Below are 23,092 nucleotides of genomic sequence, written 5' to 3' on the forward strand. Positions count from 1 at the left end.
CTTGGAGCGACTTTTACTTGGTAAACTTGTGCACTTTTTGGAAAACAATAACTTACTGTCAAAAAGTCAGTTTGGTTTTAGACCTAAGAAGAGCACTGATGGAGCTATTCAAAAGTAATCAACTCCTATGAAGGTATTGAGAACCATCATAGTGTAGTTCTTAGATCCTATGATATGTCCAAGGCCTTTGACACTGTGGACCACAGCATCTTAGTGAATAAGTTACCTTATTACTTTTTCAGTAATTCTGTTGTAAGCCTGTTAAAATCATATTTAGAAAATGGACGTCAAACCATGTTCCTAAATGGAAACTTTTCTAGCACTCTGTATGTACGCCATGGAGTTCCACAAGGTTCCATTTTGGGGTCAATGCTTTTTGTCCTTTATATCAACAACCTTCCATATAATTTGCAAAGTAACAGTATAAAGACCTTTTTGTTTGCAGATGACTTGGGAATGTGTATACAAGATAAGTGTGTAGATAATACAAATTCCATTTTAACAGACAGCTCTGAGACCATTCTTGATTGGTGCAGTGCCAACAAACTTTAACTGTCAAAAAACTCAAGATCTTACTTTAAGTCTTTCAAATAAAGGGGGCTGTGATCCTCCTCTCAAGCTTCTTAGCATATATTTGCAGAGTGATTTAAAATGGCAACATCATATCGATTATGTGGCAACAAAGATTTCAAAAGGCATATCTTTATAAGATCTTTAAGAAATAAAGTAACTCAGGATATCCTGCTTAGTGTGTATTATGCCTTTGTGCATAGTTAGCTAAACTATGGAATCACCCTTTGGGGAAACTCTGGCTATTGTGATAAGTTGTTTGTTTTGCAAAATAATCATTAGGCTTATTTGCAATTTGCCAAATTTGACTCACTGTAGACCATATTTTACCAAATTAGGCATTCTTTCCCTCCCATCCCTGTATGTATATTCTACACTAATGTACATTAAAGAAAACCTCTATGCTTTTCAAAATATAGCTGATATTCATGGCTATGAAACAAGGAATAGGCTTAATATTGTTACAAAAAGATGTAATTATTCTAGCACTCAAAACAGCTTTATATCAGGGCATTAAGTTATTCAATGCATTACCTAGTGACGGCAAAGGCATGTCCCTAAACAGGTTTAAAACCACTATTAAGTTATGGTTAACAGAAAAATGCTTGTATAGTGTAAGTGAGTACTTTGAAGTATAGGGTAACTTTTAACCTGGTTTTAGTCCTTTGGCATCACTGTATTTTATAATTTTTTAGTTAATTTTACACATAGACCGTTAAATTGTAATTTTAAATTAGGCCCAGTTCTATTAAACAAAATATTCACTGTTTTGACAATGTCTTACAAAATGACAAAACACTTTATTCTTGAATATAGTAAATAAAACTTTTATTTAAAGGGTTGATGAATTTGTTTGTTGTTATCCTTTAACTGATGACGTTGTTATACACTGTGTTCTGACAATAGATGATTGATTGATTGAAGCCCCAAGCATAACTGAATTGTACTTTCAGTACAATTAGGCTAAATAATAGCTGTTTTTGTACGTAAACTTGGGAGTATGACTAGTTGGGTTATTATGTAATAAAACTTAAATAAAGCATATGTTTATGTTTTGTATGATAAAAAAACTGCTCATTACATGGAACAAGTGTTTTTGTCACTTCATCATATTTCCCATCTCAACTATGTTTCATGCGTAAAACACGCAACCCGTGTCTGTTGATGGGAAAGTGCTGGCAGGTAGAATGGGTTGCAGTGGCCAGCTGTGCTAATGTTTTTGTAGTGGTGAGGGTCTGTAAGCCTTCAGGACTAGATTATTTCCATGATTTTAACCAAATGTATGTGTGTCAAGTAAGTGGCAATTTTCCATCACTACAACTCAAGGTTCCTTTCTAAACTCTACCTGCATTGTTATTGAAAAATCATTAATTTTGCAATACTTTTTTAACTACACGTAATCTGTATTGTGCACTTTTTGTGACATATTATTTAGAGTTTAACAACAGCCCAGTTATATACAATATAGAAATAAGTAAATAAAGAGTATGAAACATCAGTCATGTTTTATTTAACAAGAATAAATTCTATGTACAAACAGATACAACTAGGTTGTACACATTTTTAAAAGAATTACAAAGAAAAATTCTCCAAGTTTCCTGCAACCTCTGCTACTGCTTTTTCTGAAACATAAACATACAAAACCATGATTCATCTGTTATAAAACTAGCATGTAGCTGTAAATTCCATGCTTGATAAGGATAATATGAGTCATTGTTCATGTGAAAAATCTCAAAATTGAGATGATGCAGTTGAAAAGTCGTTGAAATTGTGAAATAAAGGCATACTAAATATGTGTGAAACTGACGAATTGGTGCTTAGCAATAAAAACCGCAACACTAAAATATTGTTCTTAAAAGGGTTAAAACACTACAGAGTAATAATTTTATTTGTGACTTTCAGAATGACAATAATAGTTACAAAGAAAATGCAAGTTAACTTAACATGAATATATGATATTGCACAATTATTCAAGGCAATTAATCAAAAAATGAGTAGACCTATTACAGAATAACTGTTTACATCTTGCAATTATGTTTTAATAGCATGTACGTAAGTAATGTAAATAAAATATAATTTGAGACCATAAACCATTAATACATTGTTCAGTAACCTGAATGTGGTGCAGCTGATCACATGTGCAATGTGAGACTGGCCATTTATAATGAAACATAGTGATAAGATTCATTGTAAGACCTAAATACAACAGGTGCGGATCCCATGTGAGAAGTTTGAATTTTTTTTAATAAACTGAGTGTAAACTTTCTAACACAAGAATGCTAAAGTATTTTTTAAATTAAGTAAGCTCTACATGGAAAAGATACACATATAGATTGCTTGCACCTTGACAGGTGTTATTCAGCATACAAAAAAATTGGAGCTGGAGCATAAATACAGAAGTAAAACATTCAATTCAATTACTATTTTAAACAGACCAAAATATTGAATTGTTAAAATAAACAAAATTAAAATGCACATTAGTTGTGTAGGTTTCTTAGATAAAGCCAGTAAAATTATTACTGTGCTTTAAGTCAATGACATACTAAAGTAATAACCATAATGTAGAATTTGAGTAAAAGTTTGTTTTAAAAACTATTAATATTTAATAAAAATCAATTCTAGAAAATACACACCCGTTCTCCTTGCTTGTTTCTTCTGTTTCTTTGCCATTAATTTTAAAATCTTTTTCGCTTTTCTTTCATTACCAGGAAGAAGTAGCTGTTTATCTAATTCAGCATCATTTTCTCGCTTTGCTTCTTTACCTGCTCTCTTTCTTTTCTTCTTTGCTCTTTGCTCAAAATCTTTGACTGCTTCTTCTAAAACTACATTTTCTGGTAACTGAAAAAATCAATAGACAAATTAATTTCCAAACATATAAATGGTCACAATTGAGATAAAAACAAAATGTATGTTTTATGTTGAATACAGTTGGCTCTATACAACAGTATGCAATAATGGTAGGAAACTAACACCCTGAAACAATATGAAATCTACAAACTTTTTTAAAACGGAGAAACAAATTGTGCAAATAATTAATGAAAAACTCCCATTCCGCTTCCACTATAGTTTTATCAAAAGAATACTTTATTAACAAATTGATAATATTCTATTAGATTAGAAAGAACTAGGAAGTATGGGAAGGGAGTGACATAACATTTAGCACTCAGTGTCTATGCTGCTGACCAGCCGGTTTTGGTTCGTTCGTTTTGTGTGTGCATGCACATGCACCTCTGTGTGTGTGTGTGTGTGTGTGTCCGCGTGGTAGGTGTAACATACATTATTTATCGTGCACAAATGTCTTATTTACTGAATTAGTATGGTCTGAATTAATAGGGCTGAAAGGATCGGTACTAGTTGATAGGAAGATCAGCAGACATCCCTTGAAAACTATCTTCTAGGGACCACTGATTGAAAGAACAAATAAACAAAATACACATATTTCATATATAATTAGAAATGTTCGATAGTAGTGCAATATCTTTTAAAAAGTAGGAAACATTCTAGTTGGGTCTATTCACTAGAGTCAATGTGGGAAGCAATGTTGCCAATCCACTTTTTATAGTCACTGAAGTTACTTTATAACGGTTGAGATTGTATTGAGTACAATATTAAATTGTTAATCTGCTGAAGGGAGTGGAGGAGGGGGCTTATCTCAGGTTTAGGTTTGGAGGATTTCTTGATTTTGTTACACATTGCTATGCTAATTTCTATCTTCTTAACTGAAATAATTTTACTATTGTGGATTTAAAACAGTTATTGAAGTCTGTGATGTTGTGGCTTACAGCATTATTAGGGACTGGTTTGTCTTTATAGCCTACTTTATCTGTGATTCATTCTTACTATTAGACTATTGTTTGACAATGAAACCAGAAGTTATCAATAAAATTTAAAACTACATTACAGATATGAGGTTTTGTTTATATTCTTATATGTTTATAATTAATGCATGAAAGAGCCAACAACATTGTCAAGTTTATAAATTTATTACAAAAAGTAGAAACTGTAGAAATAAAACCAAAGCACCCAAAAATTAACCAATTTGCATTTGTCTCACACTGGATTCCACTAGTACAATTTGTAAAGACGTAATTTTTGTTAAATACGTTACAAATGTGCAAAAAAATTAAAGATTAAAATTAAAGAAATAAAAAAAACAGCTTGGTGTACAAAAAAACATATTGTTTGTGTGTTAAAACAGAGGCATTTAAAACTGAAGATATTGATTGATTAAAACTAAAAATAGAGATTGATAAGGTCTTAACAGTATAATAAACAATCTTTGAAAAATCAAATTTGACAGAATTTTGAACAATCCAGTATTTAAACATTTCATTTACAAAAATAATACAAAAAAAACAATTATTTATACACATAGATTAAACTCACCAGTTCACTGAAGGGACCCTTGTCCTGATCCATGGCAGCATCTACAGGACCAGCAGAAGGAACTGGAACGGCAGGACATGCGCTAAAGGACTCTGGCAACTCTTGCAGCATATCAATCTCCATCTGAGCATAAGACTCCAAGTCAAACTCTCGTGACATCTGTGTGACAATAGTCGCACTCACTTCAGAGTTCACTTTCTCTGGAGGCATTGTGTAGTATCTGATCTTACCACTGCAACACAAGATGTCAGTTTTACTAAATCAATTAAACTAATTAGCATGGAATAATCATCATTTTAAAATTGATTCTTAATATTTGTAACTTTGTTTTTAAGATTTTAGTAAATATGTTACAGTTAACAGCTTTTAGAAAGATCAATTATTTGCTCCCTGATTTAGCACAATGTGCATTGCTGATACACAAAGCCTTAGCATATGACTTTGCAGATGCCTTACAGCGCAGGACAAGATTGACAGTGGTCAGTTTCACTCAGTATAGAGTAGGAGTGAAGATGTTAATTCCAAGTATTACATCTAAATAGTTATTGTACAGTAGTTTAACAGGTTGAGTGCAGCAGATACCTTACAGCGCAGGACAAGATTGACAGTGGTCACTTTCACTCAGTATAGAGTAGGAGTGAAGATGTTAATTCCAAGTATTACATCTAAATAGTTATTGTACAGTAGTTTAACAGGTTGAGTGCAGCAGATACCTTACAGCGCAGGACAAGATTGACAGTGGTCACTTTCACTCAGTATAGAGTAGGAGTGAAGATGTTAATTCCAAGTATTACATCTAAATAGTTATTGTACAGTAGTTTAACAGGTTGAGTGCAGCAGATACCTTACAGCGCAGGACAAGATTGACGGTGGTCAGTTTCACTCAGTATAGAGTAGGAGTGAAGATGTTAATTCCAAGTATTACATCTAAATAGTTATTGTACAGTAGTTTAACAGGTTGAGTGCAGTAGATACCTTACAGCGCAGGACAAGATAGACGGTGGTCAGTTTCACTCAGTATAGAGTAGGAGTGAAGATGTTAATTCCAAGTATTACATCTAGATAGTTATTGTACAGTAGTTTAACAGGTTGAGTGCAGCAGATACCTTACAGCGTAGGACAAGATTGACGGTGGTCAGTTTCACTCAGTATAGAGTAGGAGTGAAGATGTTAATTCCAAGTATTACATCTAGATAGTTATTGTACAGTAGTTTAACAGGTTGATTGCAGCAGATAGGTTTGTATTTTGGTTAAGGAACTACTTAAGTTTTATGAAATTGATATGTCTGAGTTCTCGATTGAGGGTGTTTGTGAGTTGTGTGGTGTTAGAGTTGAGTCTGAAGCAAATAGTATTATTTTTATATGTGTCTATAGACCACCTAATCAGAGCATTTCTGAAATAAATGACTTTTTTCAATCGATTCAGCATTGCTTAGAAACCTGTATCCATCTTGACAGATCGATTGTTTTGTCTGGTGATTTCAATATTAATTTTTCCACCATTAGTCAGTCATCTAAAATTTTTATCGATCTGATGAGTTCGTTCGGCTTAGTGAGCACAATAGACACTTTCACTCGAGAATTTAATGGTTCCAGTTCACTCATTGACAACATATTTAGCAATATTCCAAAGAATATGTTTTCACCTCAGGTTCTAATTACTGGAATTTCCGATCATCATGCGCAAATTGGAGACATTGCCTCATTTGTTCCTTCAACCCAAAATATTATTAAATTTACATTCAAGCGGTGCTTCACCCCGGACGGCATTCGGGTCTTGAGGAGTCTTCTGGAGGGTGAATCATGGCATGAGCTTTTTGGAGCCGCTGATGTTGATGAAATGTTTGACTTATTTCTTGCAATTTTGTCATTTCATATTGATTGTGTTTTTCCTACAAAAAAGATTAAGTTCGGTACATGGGGCACTCAGATGAGGATTCCCATGGACGAAGATCTAAAAAAACTTCATAATCGCCTTTTGTTTCTCTACTCGCTGTCTAAGCATCTTGACTCTTCTCATCCTTTGAGAGTTTCTTTTATTCAAACCAAGAAGGAGTTTAGGAATCGCATCCATTCCGCCAAAGCGAAAAAAGTATTGACCTACATCAGCGGGGCTCAGTATAAACAGCGAGCTGCTTGGAATGTGGTTAAGGATCTCATTCCTGATAAGAAAGTTAAGGCCTTCACACATATTACGCTTAATGACGAGAATGGCGATCTGATGAACAATCCTAGGATGATTTCAGAGAAATTCAACATCCATTTTGCAGAAATAAGCCAGAGTTTGAGAGACTCTGAAGGTAGTTCTTTATTTGTTCCTCCAAAATCATTGTCTTCATCGAGTATGAGTTCCTCTGTATTTTTTGCTCCAACTGATAAGAATGAAATCATCTCAGTCGTAAAGTCCTTGAAAACAAGCAATTCATCAGGATCTGATGGAGTTTCATCCAGGATTTTGTTGAGCTGTATAGATATATATTGGCTGATCCTCTTGCACAGATTGCGAACTCGTCATTTGAATCTGGGAAGTTCCCATCACACTTGAAGCTCTCAATTGTAAAACCTATATTTAAGAAAAAAGGAAGTCCAAAAGAACTTAGCAATTACCGCCCCATTTCGATCCTTTCTACATTTTCAAAAGTTCTTGAAAGGCTTGTGCTAACCAGACTTTCCAATTACCTGTCTGTCAATGGAATTTTACATGACCATCAATTTGGCTTCCGTGAGGGGTTGTATACAGTCAATGCAATTTTTAGTCTTCTAACTGAGGTATCAAACTCATTGGATAACAGGAATCACGTGTTTGGCCTATTTTTGGATCTTACGAAGGCTTTCGACGTTGTGGATCACGGGTTGTTGCTCAAAAAACTTGAAAACTTGGGTATTAGAGGGAAAGCTTTTGATTGGATTGCTTCTTATCTCCTGAACCGTAGACAGATTGTTGAAATTCCTTTTATTGATGATGCAGGGTGCTTGAGAAAACAATTTTCTGAGGAGCGAGAAGTACGCACTGGAGTTCCCCAAGGCTCCATACTTGGTCCTTTATTATTTTTACTATTCATAAATGACATCCATCGAAGCGTGAAAGGTTCAAAGTTGTTTTTGTTTGCTGATGATACCTCCTTGGTCATCTCTGGTTGCAATCGAGCCGAGCTTGAAATCCAAACCTTTGTTCAGGCCAGTAATTTGCTGCAGTGGTTGGGTGAAAACTGTCTGTTTGTAAATACATCTAAAACCAATTTTCTTGATTTTGGAATTAGAAAGTCTGCTAAAACGTTGATTGAATCTCAAAACATTATGATTGGAGAGTCAGAAATGTGTCCTTCTTTGAATGTTAATTATCTTGGAATGGTTTTGGATGATCAGCTAAACTTTTTTAGTCACATTGATACAGTCACGAAAAAACAAAGCAGCTGCATATTTTTGATGTATTGCTGTATCCTGCTTTGCTAGTGAGGAAATTCTTGTGCTTACTTACTATGGCTGTTTTTATCCTTACCTTTGCTATGGAGTCTCTATATGGGGATATGAGAGTAAAAAAACTCAATATGTTTTTCGTCTCCAGAAAAGAGCTATAAGGATTATTTTCAAGTTGAGTTGTTCCCAGTCTTGTAGAGGTTTCTTTCGCAGTAATAATATCCTTACGTTCCCATCCATTTATATCCTTCAGTGTCTTTCTTTTTACAAAAAGTATCCCCACCTTTTTTCAGTCAACGTTAATCCAGCCCATAATTACTCCTTAAGAAAAAGAAACAACCTAATCCTACCCTGCCATAAAACATCTTTTTTTGAAAAACAAAGTCTTTACTCCTGCATCCGCCTCTCTTTGCCATCCTGCTTAAAAATTGTGGACAATAGGGAATTTCAAAATCGTCTGAAAAAATTTCTTATTTCGAGAGAATATTACAGTGTCCGGGAATACGTTGAGGATAATAAATTGTAGATCACTCCTGTTATATTGATTTGGTCTTGTTGTGTTTGATCTGTCAGTAGTGTATACTTTGTAGTGTATATAGTTGGGGTATTATAATTTTCTTGACGAATGCCTATGCATGTTATGTTTTTGGCAATAAATGAATTGATTGATTGAGATATCTTACATAGGACAATATTGACGGTGGTCACTTTCACTCAGTATAGAGTAGGAGTGAAGGTGCTAACTCCACGTAATACAGATAGATAGTTATTGTACAGTAGTTTAACAGGTTGATTGCAGCAGATTTCTTACATAAGACAATATTGACGGTGGTCAGTTTCACTCAGTATAGAGTAGGAGTGAAGGTGCTAACTCCACGTAATACAGATAGATAGTTATTGTACAGTAGTTTAACAGGTTGAGTGCAGCAGATACCTTACAGTGCAGGACAAGATTGACAATGGTCAGTTTCACTCAGTATAGAGTCGGAGTGAAGATGTGAACACCATATAGCTCGATAGTAATTGTATAGTGGTTTAAAGGGTTGAGTGCAAGGTGTAAAAAGTGGCATTTTTTTTGTGGTAATAAAAACTAAATTGTCAGATGGTAACATAACTATTACTTATGTTCAAGAAGGTCACACATTGTTTCATATTTGTACCTTTTCCATACCTTTCCATTTTGGCCTCCACTAAAACTAGTGTGGCTGACAATAGATGTCTTTCTTAGGAAATTCTTACATCAATTTCAAGAAAAACAAGGATGTCAGCTTATAAAATGCAAACTGACTATCAGTATGTGTGTTACTTAGAACTAGACTATAATATAGGTAAAAATATGTTGGACTATCTAACGATGTCAAAACATTAACTCTCATTTTGAGATGTAAATAATGTTGTCTTTAAAGATATTACACTCATCTTGCTTGAATTTACAAACTTACAGGTAGTACAGTGCACCATATATAAGGAGTTGTATTATACCTCTCAATAATTAAATTTCCTTTAAATTGATCTTTTGTAGATTTCCATTACTACATAATGTGAATATAAGCTCATAGTGAAACCATTTTAACTCTATCTTAATCACGAAAATGATTTTTATGATGTTTTAAGCAACATTTGCCCACAGAGAAATGCTTATAAGACAATTTTGTTGTCAACTAAAAAATATGACATACTGAAAATAAGCATAGCTATTATTATAGCAAAAATTAACATTTAGTGTAGAACTAACCTATTCCAATCATCAATTAGGCCTCTGGCAGCTCTATCCATATCAACAACTCCTCCACTCTTAAGCTTGCCCTGTCTTTGGGCCTTCAGGGCGAAAAACTCCTCTGGTGTCTCATATTCAGGCAGACAATATAGGTCCATCATCTGAGGAAAGCAGAAGTATTTTAGGTAATTAATATACTTACTGATGCTTTTCAATATAGATGTGCATAAGTTAAGATACATCAGTTTTTTTTAACAAACCAAAAAAAAGGAGGAAATAAAAGAATGAGTTACAATAAGTGAAGAGGAGAGAGCAAGGGTGCAGGAAAAGGAAAGAAGAACTTACAAGAAGAATAAGTTGGGGCAGTCTTCATTCCAAACGGACTCAATGACCATCCTTGTAACAATTATGGATGAGGATAATAATGTTCATAAATTAACAGTTTAAAGGGTTACTGTTAATGTTTACAAAAAACTACACACCAAATACCAATGTCTGCAGTAATACACAAATTTAAAAAACTATAAGTTTGATGATTTGTACATTTGTTACCGTTAACCCTTTGAGGCCGGCGCTATTTGACGTGCGCTGTGCATGAGTGGCAGTGCGCGCGAGACCTGCCTGCCCTCACTGGGCCGCGGGATTTTACTCAAATATCCCGTCCAGCGCATCGTTCTAGTTATTTGCCTCTAACTTTCTTATTTTTTATTCAATTGGTTAAAAGTAAAGTTTTCATTTTGTAAAAATAAATTGCCTTTTTTTAGTTAATCTTATGAATTTTCCGATAATTAATATATATATTTTATATTAATTTAGTTTGAAATACACATGTGTTTCATTACATTTTTGTGTGTTTTGTGGTAAGAAAACCTAGAATGAAGCTGTTTTCAAACAATTATCATTGAAATTAGTTTTAATATCAGTATGCAGCTTATGTTAGATTTTAATTAGAAAAGAAACATTTTCTTTGGGATAAGAATACACCAATTAGTTTTTATAGTTATAAATTGTATTGAGTAAGAGTTCAGTAAACTAAAGTTATTTACACAGATTGAAATAGTTTCGAGTATAATTTTCAAGTCCTTTTAATAATGTAGGATTGTGTGATACCTTTGAAAGGATCCAAACAACAATTCTACATCACAACCATTGCAGTAGATAGTGGATCTCTTCTCTCTTCTGGCTTTGCGGCACACTACACAGTGTCGTGGAATATTGGATTGTTTTGGCCGGTGATTACTATTTCTAGCAGAAAGCCTGGTGGTTTCTCGTATGGTAGGACTCTGAACAATTCGCTCAGTGGGACCAAAACGAAGAATAAGTCCTTATACAAGCTTTAGTCGAAACTAACTAAGAGGCTTCTTTGTTCCATTTTCAGGTTTGTAGAGAATATAGTTGTTCAATAGTGGTATCCAAAAAATAAAAGAACAGTTATTTTGTCCACTTATTGGTTCGCCTGTGAAGGCTATGAGTTGTCATCATTTGGTCAGACTTGTCAAAAAAAACCCATATTTTTATTGTTGTCATGAATAAGGAGTGGTTTTACAGGTTGCCAACGGTTATGCTCAATTTCGAACTTATAAAGACCTTGTTCAGGGGGTTGCATAAACAATAGCACTACAGCTGTAGTATGTTCAACGAAAGATGAGACAACACATTTTTGCTTATTCTTCGCATAAAGTCATGCTCACAAAGGGAGTAAATAAGGTTTTAAAACAAAGCCGTTTAAACTATGGTTTCTGAAACCAAATAATGTGTGATGAACTGGAGATGAATAACACTACACAATAACTATACAAATTACTTTCTTTGCAAGTAAACGTTTCAAAACAAATTCAACAATTTCGATTTGTTTTTTTTTTGTGTGAAAAATACATCCTTTTAAGAAACAAACAAAAAAATATTTGTCATGAAAAGGTTAGTTCGTTTAGGGGATAAAAAATAAAGAACAAAGTACTACAGCGCGGGACAGCAGGTGTCCCGCTCGCTACTCAGCCACCCAAGTATGCCGGGTCAGACGCTGTCCCGCGCTACTTGGCCACTCATCACGAGTGGGACAGACACTGTCCCGGCCGACCTCAAAGGGTTAAGTAAAAAATAACTATAAAAAAGGACGTATACATGAATTTATATTACTTTAACAATAAAAATTAATCTTTTTTAATTTTTGTTGTAAAAGTTTACAACACTAGTACTCAAAACTAAATCAATAAAAATAAATTCAACAGTAATTACTACAGCTGTTTTTGCACAATACCAGTTATAATGTAAACAGCAGAGTACAATGGACGTTTGATATTTGTGAATAAAATTAAAAAGCTCATGTGATATCCAAATATGCAATTAATATTCCCACCACTTGCTGTTCTTATCCAGTGAGTCTAAAAACCAGCATTTCCACTGAAAGGGATACACATACTTATTGGGGTGCTTTAAACCTTTAACCCTCCAAGTGATGACTAAACCACTTCAAAGTGCTAGGCCATTTTCGAGCATATGACATTTCTTTTTTAAACTTTTTATATACAAACAATATGTTCAAATTGCATGTATTACATATAGTTTTTTACACAAACATATGTTCTATAAGATCAAGTAAAAATAAAAATGCTTATCTTTTATCATAAAAAAATCTGGTACTGCTAACCGGTTGTGTAGTTTTTTATATTTTTATTTTTCAAAATCCTTGACGTATAGTTTTTACAAAATGTAGTAGTCCTAGTTCTAAAAATATGCAAAATGTTCCAAATATAATGCTGAATAAGAAAAATATCACTTCTTAACCTTTTGCACAACATATCACAATACTAATTGGTAAAAAACAAAACAATGTTTTTTCGCAAAAATTGTACTAAAATGTTTACCACATCAACAAGTGTCAGTAAGTAGTTGAATAGTGATTATTGCCTCAAAATAAACACATATTTAGTTACTGATATGAGTAAAAGTAAGAAAAATGACAGATAAAGTATTAAAAATACAAAAAAAATGGCTTATATACATATTTACATTAGACTAAAAAAAAATTAGTCTGAGTCACTCTCTGGTGGGGGTGCTGCTTGCATCGCTATCATTTCCACTCAAATCGTCATCAAAACAGCGCCTAATGGCACTTGAATTACTAAGTTCACTCATAGCACAAACAATTACTCAATAAACAATAATATAAGTCACTTACAAATCAAAAGAACGAAGCAAAACAATAACGTCACAGAGCGTCGGCCCCTAGACGACCGTAACAGACAAACACGCATCGAAATCAGCTGACTATTCTTCTTACTCTTCCTCGTAAACTTCTGAATTACATATTTCTAATTACGTTACTTGATAGGGAATTTATTCCTACATGTAGCTTTATAAACCATGTCGTTATTGAGCGAATCGTTCGTCTGTGATATGAAAAAAAACGAACATATTGCACAGTGCGATAGTAGCACTTTGAAGTGGTACGAACATATCGCACAGTGCGATAGTAGCACTTTGAGGGTTAAGGAGTGCGTGTAAACTCTACATAATAAGTAAGGACTTCTTTTGACGTTTAGCCTCTGTATTTTTGTATTATCGTAAATGCATTGCTACTACTTTAGGTAGATTAGGTAGCCTTTAGGTAGATTAGTCTGTAAAGTGGTTCCATCTATCGGCAATATACTTCCATGTTTGTGCTTGCATTCACTTGTAATCTGATTTTACCACCTGATCGCAGTAGCCACCGTGTAGAAACCACCGACTCAAGGTCGCGTCGCGTGCGCATCGCTTTGCTATCAGAATATGCCACCACATTATACTAGCCATTCCTTGTATACTGCATACTGTGGCCATATTTATCTTGTGAGAGTGACATATTTGTTGAGCAACCATCTAGTTTGTTACTGTTGTCCAAATGGCAGACAATACTGATTGAGTCTGCTGCAGTGAGGAAATAGGACATTACTGATTTTGAAAAAGTACTGAAATATTGACTTGTAGAAGATGTAGTCCTTTTTTATTAAGCTTTCAAATGTAAATAAACATTTTTTAAGAGATTTTAAAGATTTTAATTTTTGGTATTTTTTTGGACTTCATCCATTATTCATTTTAGACTATCAAAGAAAGACTTCATATGACGTCCATACTCCTTAAAGGGTTAATAGTTTCTCATGAGCTACGTGAGAGAATGCAAAATGTTACAGTAGACTACGCCATCAGTACCCTGAGTAGAAGAGAAGGATACCTGTCGCTTGGTGCAGCGTTGAAGAATCGCTGTGGCTGCAGGGATTGGATCCACTGACTCCACCTTGACTGCGTTCTTGAGAGCAAAACTTCCTTCATTCATAGACTTGCTGGATGCAAACACCACTCCAGGACTATCCAGGAGCTTGATCTTGGAGTCTAATTGAACTTCCTGCATTGCTCTGGAATTACAAACTTATGTTACTATTTATGATTACTTTATGATCATGTTTTGTTGATTATCATTAGAGAATCTTTAGTGCTTGTTTTGAAACAAAAAATCATACTTTGTGACTCCTGGTGTGGCTCCTACACTACAGGCCCTGTTCCTTTTCAGACTGTTGATGATGCTGCTCTTGCCAACATTGGGTAAACCTATTGACAAAGCAAGATTATTGCAATAAGATTATCAAACAAAGAAAGTGGTTACTAACATTAGTTAAACAACATAAGAACCCAATTATTGTTGTAAAAACAATATTACCAGAAGGAGACAAATATGCACAGCTTTGTGACATAAGTTGCCTTAACCCTCTTAGTGATAGAAGCCGCTCTAGCGACGTTCATTCGTTTAATATGAATGATAGACGTCGATGTTCAAACATGCCTTCGAAATCGTCGTCGCTGCTCGGCTATCTTCAGTTAAATTCGGCCGTTATTTACTGCATTGTGTACAGAAACGTCTTCTCTTTCCTCTAGATCTGTCTCCAGATGAATTTTCAAAAGAATAAACAAACAGCTGGTATTTGTTACGACGTTGTTTGTGTTTTACTCGTAGTCGCTAACCTATACCCCCCCCCCCCCCCACCCCCCCCCCCCCCCACCCCCCCCCCCCCCCACCCCCCCCCCCCCCCACCCCCCCCCCCCCCCACCCCCCCCCCCCCCCACCATCCCAAAAATTTAAAACCTTTTCAATTTTCCAAAGGGAAATCTTAAGGGTCTGTGAGTATTTTGACGTAGTTTAAATCTAACTTTAACTGGAAAATATTCTAGCCTTAGTGATCTTTGACAATTTTTATGCTGTACAGTCTTAAAAAAATAACAATCTTGAATCTGTATAATGCAATATAAATAAACCTTTTAACCACTTTTTTTGTAAACTTTTATTTTTGTTACTATGTACATTTCGAAATCTGTGATTTCATCTTCAGGTACTAAGGTTAAGTTATGAAAATAAATAATTAAAACCAATTTGTCATGTATTTTTTCACTACCTTGGTGGCTAAATTTGTTGTATTTAATTTTATGTGTGATTTAATCTTGAATCTTTGTACGATTGGTGTGAACAGTGCTGAATATCTCCTCTCACCCATTTTACCGCTACTACTAGTACAAAGAATTCATTGTAACTATTAAAATTACGAATATAGATAGGACTTCCGTTCGTTTCATCCATGCAACGCCATCTCTGTGATAATTTACTTAATTTTGTGTTGTCTATTTTTATATTTTATTTTCTTACTATGATTTATTTAAATGCGTGTTAACAGTTATTTTATATTAGTTAAAAATATAAATATAGGAGATTATCCTTAAATTTTATTTTTAATTTATGTATAAATTGTAAAGTTTTTTATACATAAGCATAGCTATTTATAGTGGGAAGGGTTTGATCAATGACATTTTATAGTTTATATGTTTGTATTTAATTTCAGTAATTTGTATTATTTTTGTCCTTTATGTTCAGCATTTCTTATTTTATTAATATTGTGATTGTCATTAATTTGTACTAATAGATTGGGACTAAATATCACTCCTCAACGTTGCTCTATGTTCTGTCAATTTTCATACTTTTTGCATTTACAAACTTTTGGAAGAAATATCTTGAAAATAAAATTTGAGTTTGAGTTGAGACAGTATCAACTGAAATGACAATCATTATTATTTAGTTACGCGTTAAATTTAAATGGACTTTATAAGTTTATACTACCTTCATCGAGTGAGTGTCATACAAATTTTTATACAATGGTGACCTCGGTGTTTTCATAAAAATAACTAATGTTCGTTTCATTACTTCTTGATCTTCAGAAATCTGCGCACAACATAAAAAGACTTATCGACTGACTATTTAAGTTATAGCCAATTTGAAAATAATGTTTTCACTTTACAGTTACCGTGGCAAACTACTTATATATGTATTGAAACATAAACTACTCTAGGATTTTAAAATTTGCATGAGCGTTTTCTAACGATAGAGGTACAGTACAGTAGTTGGCCCTCCACTTGAAATCAAAGTCTTGAACTTGGTTTTAATTGTAACTTTGTTCAGAAATAAGCTAATACTACTGACATAACTATTTTGCAGCACACTACGAGAGGTGGTATTTTGTTCATGCAAATATAAAATTCTGGAGTAAGTACGCGTATACGTAAAAGGAAGAGCTCTCACTCATTCTCTCACTCACTGACTTATCACTAAATCTCCAAGTTAAAATTTAGCACACGTAGCAGCACGTAGCATTTTTAAAAAGATCAACCATTTATAGGTCTCGAAATGGTGTTGCAATCCCTACAATAACTATATCTGTATCTTGTTTTTAAACTTTTCGATATCCTTGAAGGATACAATTTGTAGGTTACAATGCCAAAAGTACCGTAAGTACGTAAAGCTTTTAACGGATATGCCATCCCTTCAGCTTCCAACTTTCAGTTGTAACGGCGGTGTTGGTTGCCATTCAGTGCTGTACTTCATGAGGATTTCGCTGGATGTTTATCAGGCTGTCACACTAAAATAATTATGTTTGTTTAAAATAATTGTATAAGTTATATTTGTTTGAAGTATATTGTAAATAAGTTGAAAGATAATTGATTCATTATTAGCTTTTGTCTTGATTTTACCGCCAACTACCATTTTACTACTTAGACAGTTATGACTCCAAACATGCTCAGCCTTGGCGGATGTATTTTCTGTTTATTCTATCTTTCTTTTGGCTTAGCAGTATTTTCTAACACCTAGTAAATGTTTGTGAATATGAAATATTTGTAAATGTAAATATTGTTTGTAAATTCGAATTGAATAAACAAGTAATTTATTATATTTCGCCCTATTTACTCTTTGTACTCTATTTATGTAAGTAACAGTCTATAATATATTTAAATGAACAATATTCATTTAACTTTATATTGATATTTAATTTATAACTGTATATATAGTGGCTTAGCTAAATGTTGCATTCAAAGCCTAGTGTGCAGTAAAAATTATAACATTTAACCTGTCAAATTACAAGCTGTAACCAAATCTATTTGCAAGAACTACAACAATATTTTAATTAATTTTTTAAATTAAATATGAAAACATGAAAGTAAATGTTTCAAATACAAGACATGTACGTCATTTAATTCCCATCTCTGTATTAATAGATACTGTGCTATGGCCGTTTTGTTTGTAATTTTGTAATCTGTGCCATAATGCATTAGGAAGTAGATTATTTCAAAGTTTGGATATATCTTTGGATATATCCAAAGATTATTCCAAGTGGTTCTATTCCAAAGTTTGTGATAAATTATTTAATATTTCCTGTAAACTATACCAATAAACTCTAACTTAAGTGAAGACCTTTTGTGTAAACATTCTTTTTATTTTATAACAAGGTTTCCTTTGGATTTTTAAGTCAGATACATTCTAAGTAGGCCTATACTTAGTGCACTATTGTACTGGTCACAAAGACTGGTACAGCAAGAAGATATGTGATGTCTTTGATTGTATTAGTTATGTAGCTATTATAATCATTGATTTTGGATCCTTCTGGGGGATTTAGGATCCACAATCAAGAGTATAATCTAACGTTTTATCATTTTTGCGCCTTTCTGTTGACACCAATGTCCTATTAATAACAGGAAGGTTCTGCCCTTTGAGCCGTGCTCTTCAGGGAGATTCACCCAGTCAACACTTTAGACTGCACCAAGGACAAAATATCTCGCTGGAAATAAGGACTTTCTTATTTAAATAGAAAGCGAGAAGGCGGAGGTGGCTATGTCAACTTCAAGGGTTCTTCACAAAGCGTGGCTTCAAATTTCCTTGAACAGGGGCTAATACCTGTCACACAAGATGACTACAATGGGACGGCCGAGCAGAGAGATATTTGCAACAACCTTAAGAGTTGTCAAATTACTTTGAGCACTGTTGTATTCTAAGGATATTTCTAGAATGGTAAATTAGTTAATAGTAACAATTTGTCTCTCAAGCATAAATATTTCATATTTAAAAGCCAATATTCAGTTAGTTCAAAAGAAGCTGCATTTTCTCTCGAAGCAACCGCAAATAAACTGAAACGAAGTCCATACTCCAATATTTTTCCTAGAAATGTCCCTTTAATGGTATATATTTCCAAGAAACGATATACATTTAATGGTAATACTCTCGTGATGGTTACTAAAAGAAAGTACATTGACCCAAGTTTTGGGTTTTACGTTTTGGGTTGGTGGATGCCTTTAATTCAGGACTTTAAAAATACCTACACCACCATACTGTTTAGAGTCATAAATAATCATTTATAAATGTTATAGCTTATTTATACAATATATTATACAATTAAATCATCACTTGTACTCAATTTATTTCAGGTTTGTGGCATTGTTTCTATTGCTGTATTGTTTTAATGTAAGGGGTAGTTTTACATATAAAAATCCAATGTAGAAATTTGGGTTGTGCACAAAAATACACTCTGTAACTGATGAACCAGTTAAGAACAGTAAATGATATAAAATTTTTATAACATACCTAATTATAGATAATTACTTTCAAAATGTTTCTGTTTTTTTATTTCTTTACAGCTGTTAAAAACTAACGTCTCAATACGCTTGACTGCATTACTTGAAAGTATTTCTACCGGATGATTGTAAGCTGTGGATGGATCATTGCTATAATGTTTTATACTCTAATTCTTGCTGGTCGTTTTTCCTCCGTGCTTAAGTTATACAGAGTTATCAATAATCTGCTGGTTTGATTTATTGATGGACATTTAAGAATTCCAAATTTACGTGATTTTAAACTATTCAAGTATTGCTGGACCCTACAAATATATTATCTTCTAATTACAAATGCAAATTTCTACATGAATTAAATTGCTCTTTAAACATAAAAAACAGCGTTAACCTCAGGATTGCCTATGTATAATAAATTTAACACTTTAAATTAAATACAACTATAATCATTTAGCATCATTCTCTACCTAAAGAGGATACCTATGTGGTACATACTTACATTTACTATGGAGTTGACTATGGTGAAGTCGGTACATTCACCTCTAACTCTCTGCTGACAGCAATACATTTTCCTGAATGAATTTTCAGACCACTTATTCTTGTTGAAGTTTTTACCATTAATTTTTTATATTAGACCCAGAAGCAGTTCTAGGTTGGGGATTTCCTCACTTTTATCAGCCGATTCAAGCCTAGATTATTTTCTGGAGCCAGAGTTTGGAGCGGATGATGTTTTTATGGAGTTGTTGATACTCCTGCGTGGACACCGTTAACCCGCTTACTACAGTAAAAGTAATTTGGTTATTGCCACAGTATACTTCATACCGTGTATATTACTGTGGTTGTTGTTTACCTGAATTTTATTGAATGAACACCTTTAGAATAAATTTTAAATACAATTAAAATCTAAACAAAACTCCTTTATTTTCTAGTGTTTCTCTGATAAATTAGTTTTTTAGAACAAATATTGTCATAGATTCTTAACTGTAATTAATAGTATAAAAAATGGGGAATTTAATGGATTAACATTGACGAATGTTCTAAATCTATACTATCTCTCCTAATTATTGTTCAATAGACTGTAGAAGAAGATCGCTACAGAAAGAATTAAACAAAATCTATATACATAGATTGCTGGCGAGTTTTCGCCTCGAATAGCAGAACAACGATTGAAGTATTGTAAAAGGACACGAAAAAAATCAGGAAAATAGAACAAGATTTTTATATAATAGTATAAATTGAAAGAACCTGTTAACTTTAGTCAACTGTCCTGTGCAAACATTTTTTTATGGTAGCACAATCATATGTGTTTTAAATTAACTATTATTTACAATAATCATAGGGCTCTATCATATTTCATCATAAGTGCTTGGACTAAATAGGCTACGGACTTCGATTTTAATAATTGTGTGCACAGCAATGGGTAACAGCTAGTTTTATAAATAAACATTAATTATAAAATGTGCTGTTAATACCTAATGTCGATAACGGCTAAACCAAACAGCAGAAATTCAAGGAAGGTTTTATGGAGAAATAGATCAAAAAAGTTGCCGAAAATATTTTATCATTCGGAAAGTAGTGATGCATGTAGCAAAGACAAAGTTAATATCTTTTGCTCCAGTTCCACTATAAAATTATATTCCAGATTGCGCGAGTGACTAATTTAAAACGTTTAATGCATTTTATAATATACTATTTATATTATAAAGTATAAGAATGTATACTCTGTAATAAAACCAATCTTAATAAACAAAGATGTCAATGTTGTTACGTAAGACACTCGAAACTGGTGGAACTTTTACAGTGACTGAAGGAAAAACAGAGAAATGAACACTAACATAACACAATGATCCGTTTTTTTTCCAAACTAAAGTACAACACCAAGAGGTATAAACTTTATAAACGATTATTGTAAATGTTCCATGAATTTAGTAAAGATTTCTTTCTTATACTAGAACTAGGTAGAATTTCCCTCCTAGACCGTGTTAGACTTTATAATACTACGTATTGTATAACTATACTGTATTGTATAGTTTCTTCATCGGGACAAGAAGGCAAACTCGAGTATGTAATTGGAAATATTTTAAACCTAAAGTAGCCGCTTTCAGACCAAAGTAGATTTACGAGAGCTATATCCGTATATATTTGTTTGTCGAGGGAATAGGGACTTAATTTTGGCATCTTAATTGAATATAAACGACCGAAAGTGTGTCCTTTATGCTATGTCCCAAGTAGACTTTTCAATCATACGTATATCTTTATATTTTCTTCCTCGGAATCAGTAGATAAACTCAACTAGGTCACTGAAAACATCTTACACGGAATTTCATAAAAAGGTGTGGATTAAACGCTTTGTCATAGAAGTAGGTCTCCGGGACTTGCTTATTTATTTACAATTTCTTGATCGGGGCTCAAGCTGTGGCGTTGGAAATATAATTAATTGGAACTATAAATTCTACTAAACGTGCAAATCGTTATATGAGTAAGGTTACAATCGGATCCTCTTGTTCATGAACACTGAAGTAATATATAACTAATAAACGCCTATTTCTGTTCAAAATTTTAAAGGACTCCGTATTACATCATATGTGATTGTACTTTGTACTTATTTGTAGGCCTAAAAGGACTTCGATTTTTAATGTTTCGTGTGAAGCCGCGGGTAACAGCCAGTACTGGAAATATCTTTTAATATATATATATATATATATATATATATATATATATATATATATATATATATATAGTAATAGCCTAAACATTATTTTTAATAGAATTTAATTCAACCCGACATCAATGATTGTTTGATCCAACACAATGTATTTTAATGTTACAAGTAATATGGTCTATCAGCCTTACAAACGAACACAAAAACAGTTGAATATTTTAATTTGATTCATATTTTAACAAAATAATCGTGATTTTCTGGTCTTGTCAGTAATTACTTCTGGATGAAAATCTTGAAAAGTATAATATCTAGTAATAACGAAATAATATAAATAATTTATTTCAAAATATTATCCGTTCAAAGATAATGCTATCTTTTCTACAATCTAATTTCTAAAGCGAAAGCGCAGCTTGATGTGATGTGTTAAACAGTTTTACTCAAAGGCATCGAGTCGTTCACGAAAAAGTTTGTTTTTAGGTTTATATGGTAAAGTAAACAAATTTCACATTTCTAATTAAACTATAACTTAGTAGTTGATTACACTTTTCCGGATTTCTCAGTAGGGTTTTAAATACAGTTAGAGGAGATAGAACTCGGGGTCTTGTCGTTAGTAGACAATTAAACTGCCATTTCCACTTACAGTACGGCAGTAGTGATGGAGTAGCATCATTCTACGCAGAACCACTTAAGCACATTATTGATCACCAATCATTAATTTGAAATGTTCACATCCGGACACCGGACACTCATAGTTTTTCCTCTACTTCTAAGCCTATCCGGACATCCCAGCACATCATACGTCCTTATAGGATATGCGGATCCGTTTTTGTTTATTTAAATTTCGTTATGATTTTAGAAATGGATAGAAATAAAAGTTACTGTTTTATATTATAGTAGGATGACCAGATAGTTATAGAATGCACTCTAACCATAGAACACATAAAATCAAACATATTATAGTAATTTATATTCGCTTAATAATATAAATAATGAAATGAAATGAAATGAAAAATGTCTTTATTGAATACAACGTAAAACATATTCAATTGGCGAGGTTAGGACTATTAAGTCCTCTCTTATACCTAACCATAAATTAATAAACTCTACTATTACTGTAAAACAAGAGCCACAATACAGTTTACATTACTGTTTTACAATCAAAAATTATAATCTCTATTTATATAAAGTAATAAAATGAAATAAAGGTTCTCTATGAAACGAAAAATAAATAAATAGAATAAAACTTACAAGGAAATTAACAGACATTCATAAATCACCATTCATACAAAGCCATCGTCCCATACCCTATGCCACGATATCGTCAACCCGACGAGGCCCAAAACAGATGGTCCCTAAGCACCCCCCGAAACCGTTCCCGACTACGAATACCTCTGATATGATCCGGGAGATTATTCCAGAGTCGACAA

General features: G+C 33.2%; 1 protein-coding gene across 1 annotated transcript in view; it reads right to left on the bottom strand.

Annotated features, from left to right (window-relative positions):
• Positions 1-2,056: 2,056 nt before the first annotated feature.
• Positions 2,057-23,092, bottom strand: part of LOC124361125 (guanine nucleotide-binding protein-like 3 homolog) — a 37,066-nt gene continuing 16,030 nt past the window's right edge. The window contains exons 6-11 of the mRNA XM_046815160.1: positions 14,587-14,674; positions 14,301-14,481; positions 10,109-10,251; positions 4,957-5,188; positions 3,204-3,408; positions 2,057-2,192 (exon numbers count right to left, since the gene is read on the bottom strand). Coding sequence (XP_046671116.1) covers positions 2,143-2,192; positions 3,204-3,408; positions 4,957-5,188; positions 10,109-10,251; positions 14,301-14,481; positions 14,587-14,674 — 899 coding nt within the window. The 3' untranslated portion in view covers positions 2,057-2,142. The remainder of the gene's footprint in view (positions 2,193-3,203; positions 3,409-4,956; positions 5,189-10,108; positions 10,252-14,300; positions 14,482-14,586; positions 14,675-23,092) is intronic.

The sequence above is a fragment of the Homalodisca vitripennis genome, chromosome 4 (genome assembly GCF_021130785.1).
Source record: "Homalodisca vitripennis isolate AUS2020 chromosome 4, UT_GWSS_2.1, whole genome shotgun sequence".
In the NCBI taxonomy this organism is placed as follows: Eukaryota; Metazoa; Arthropoda; class Insecta; order Hemiptera; family Cicadellidae; genus Homalodisca; species Homalodisca vitripennis.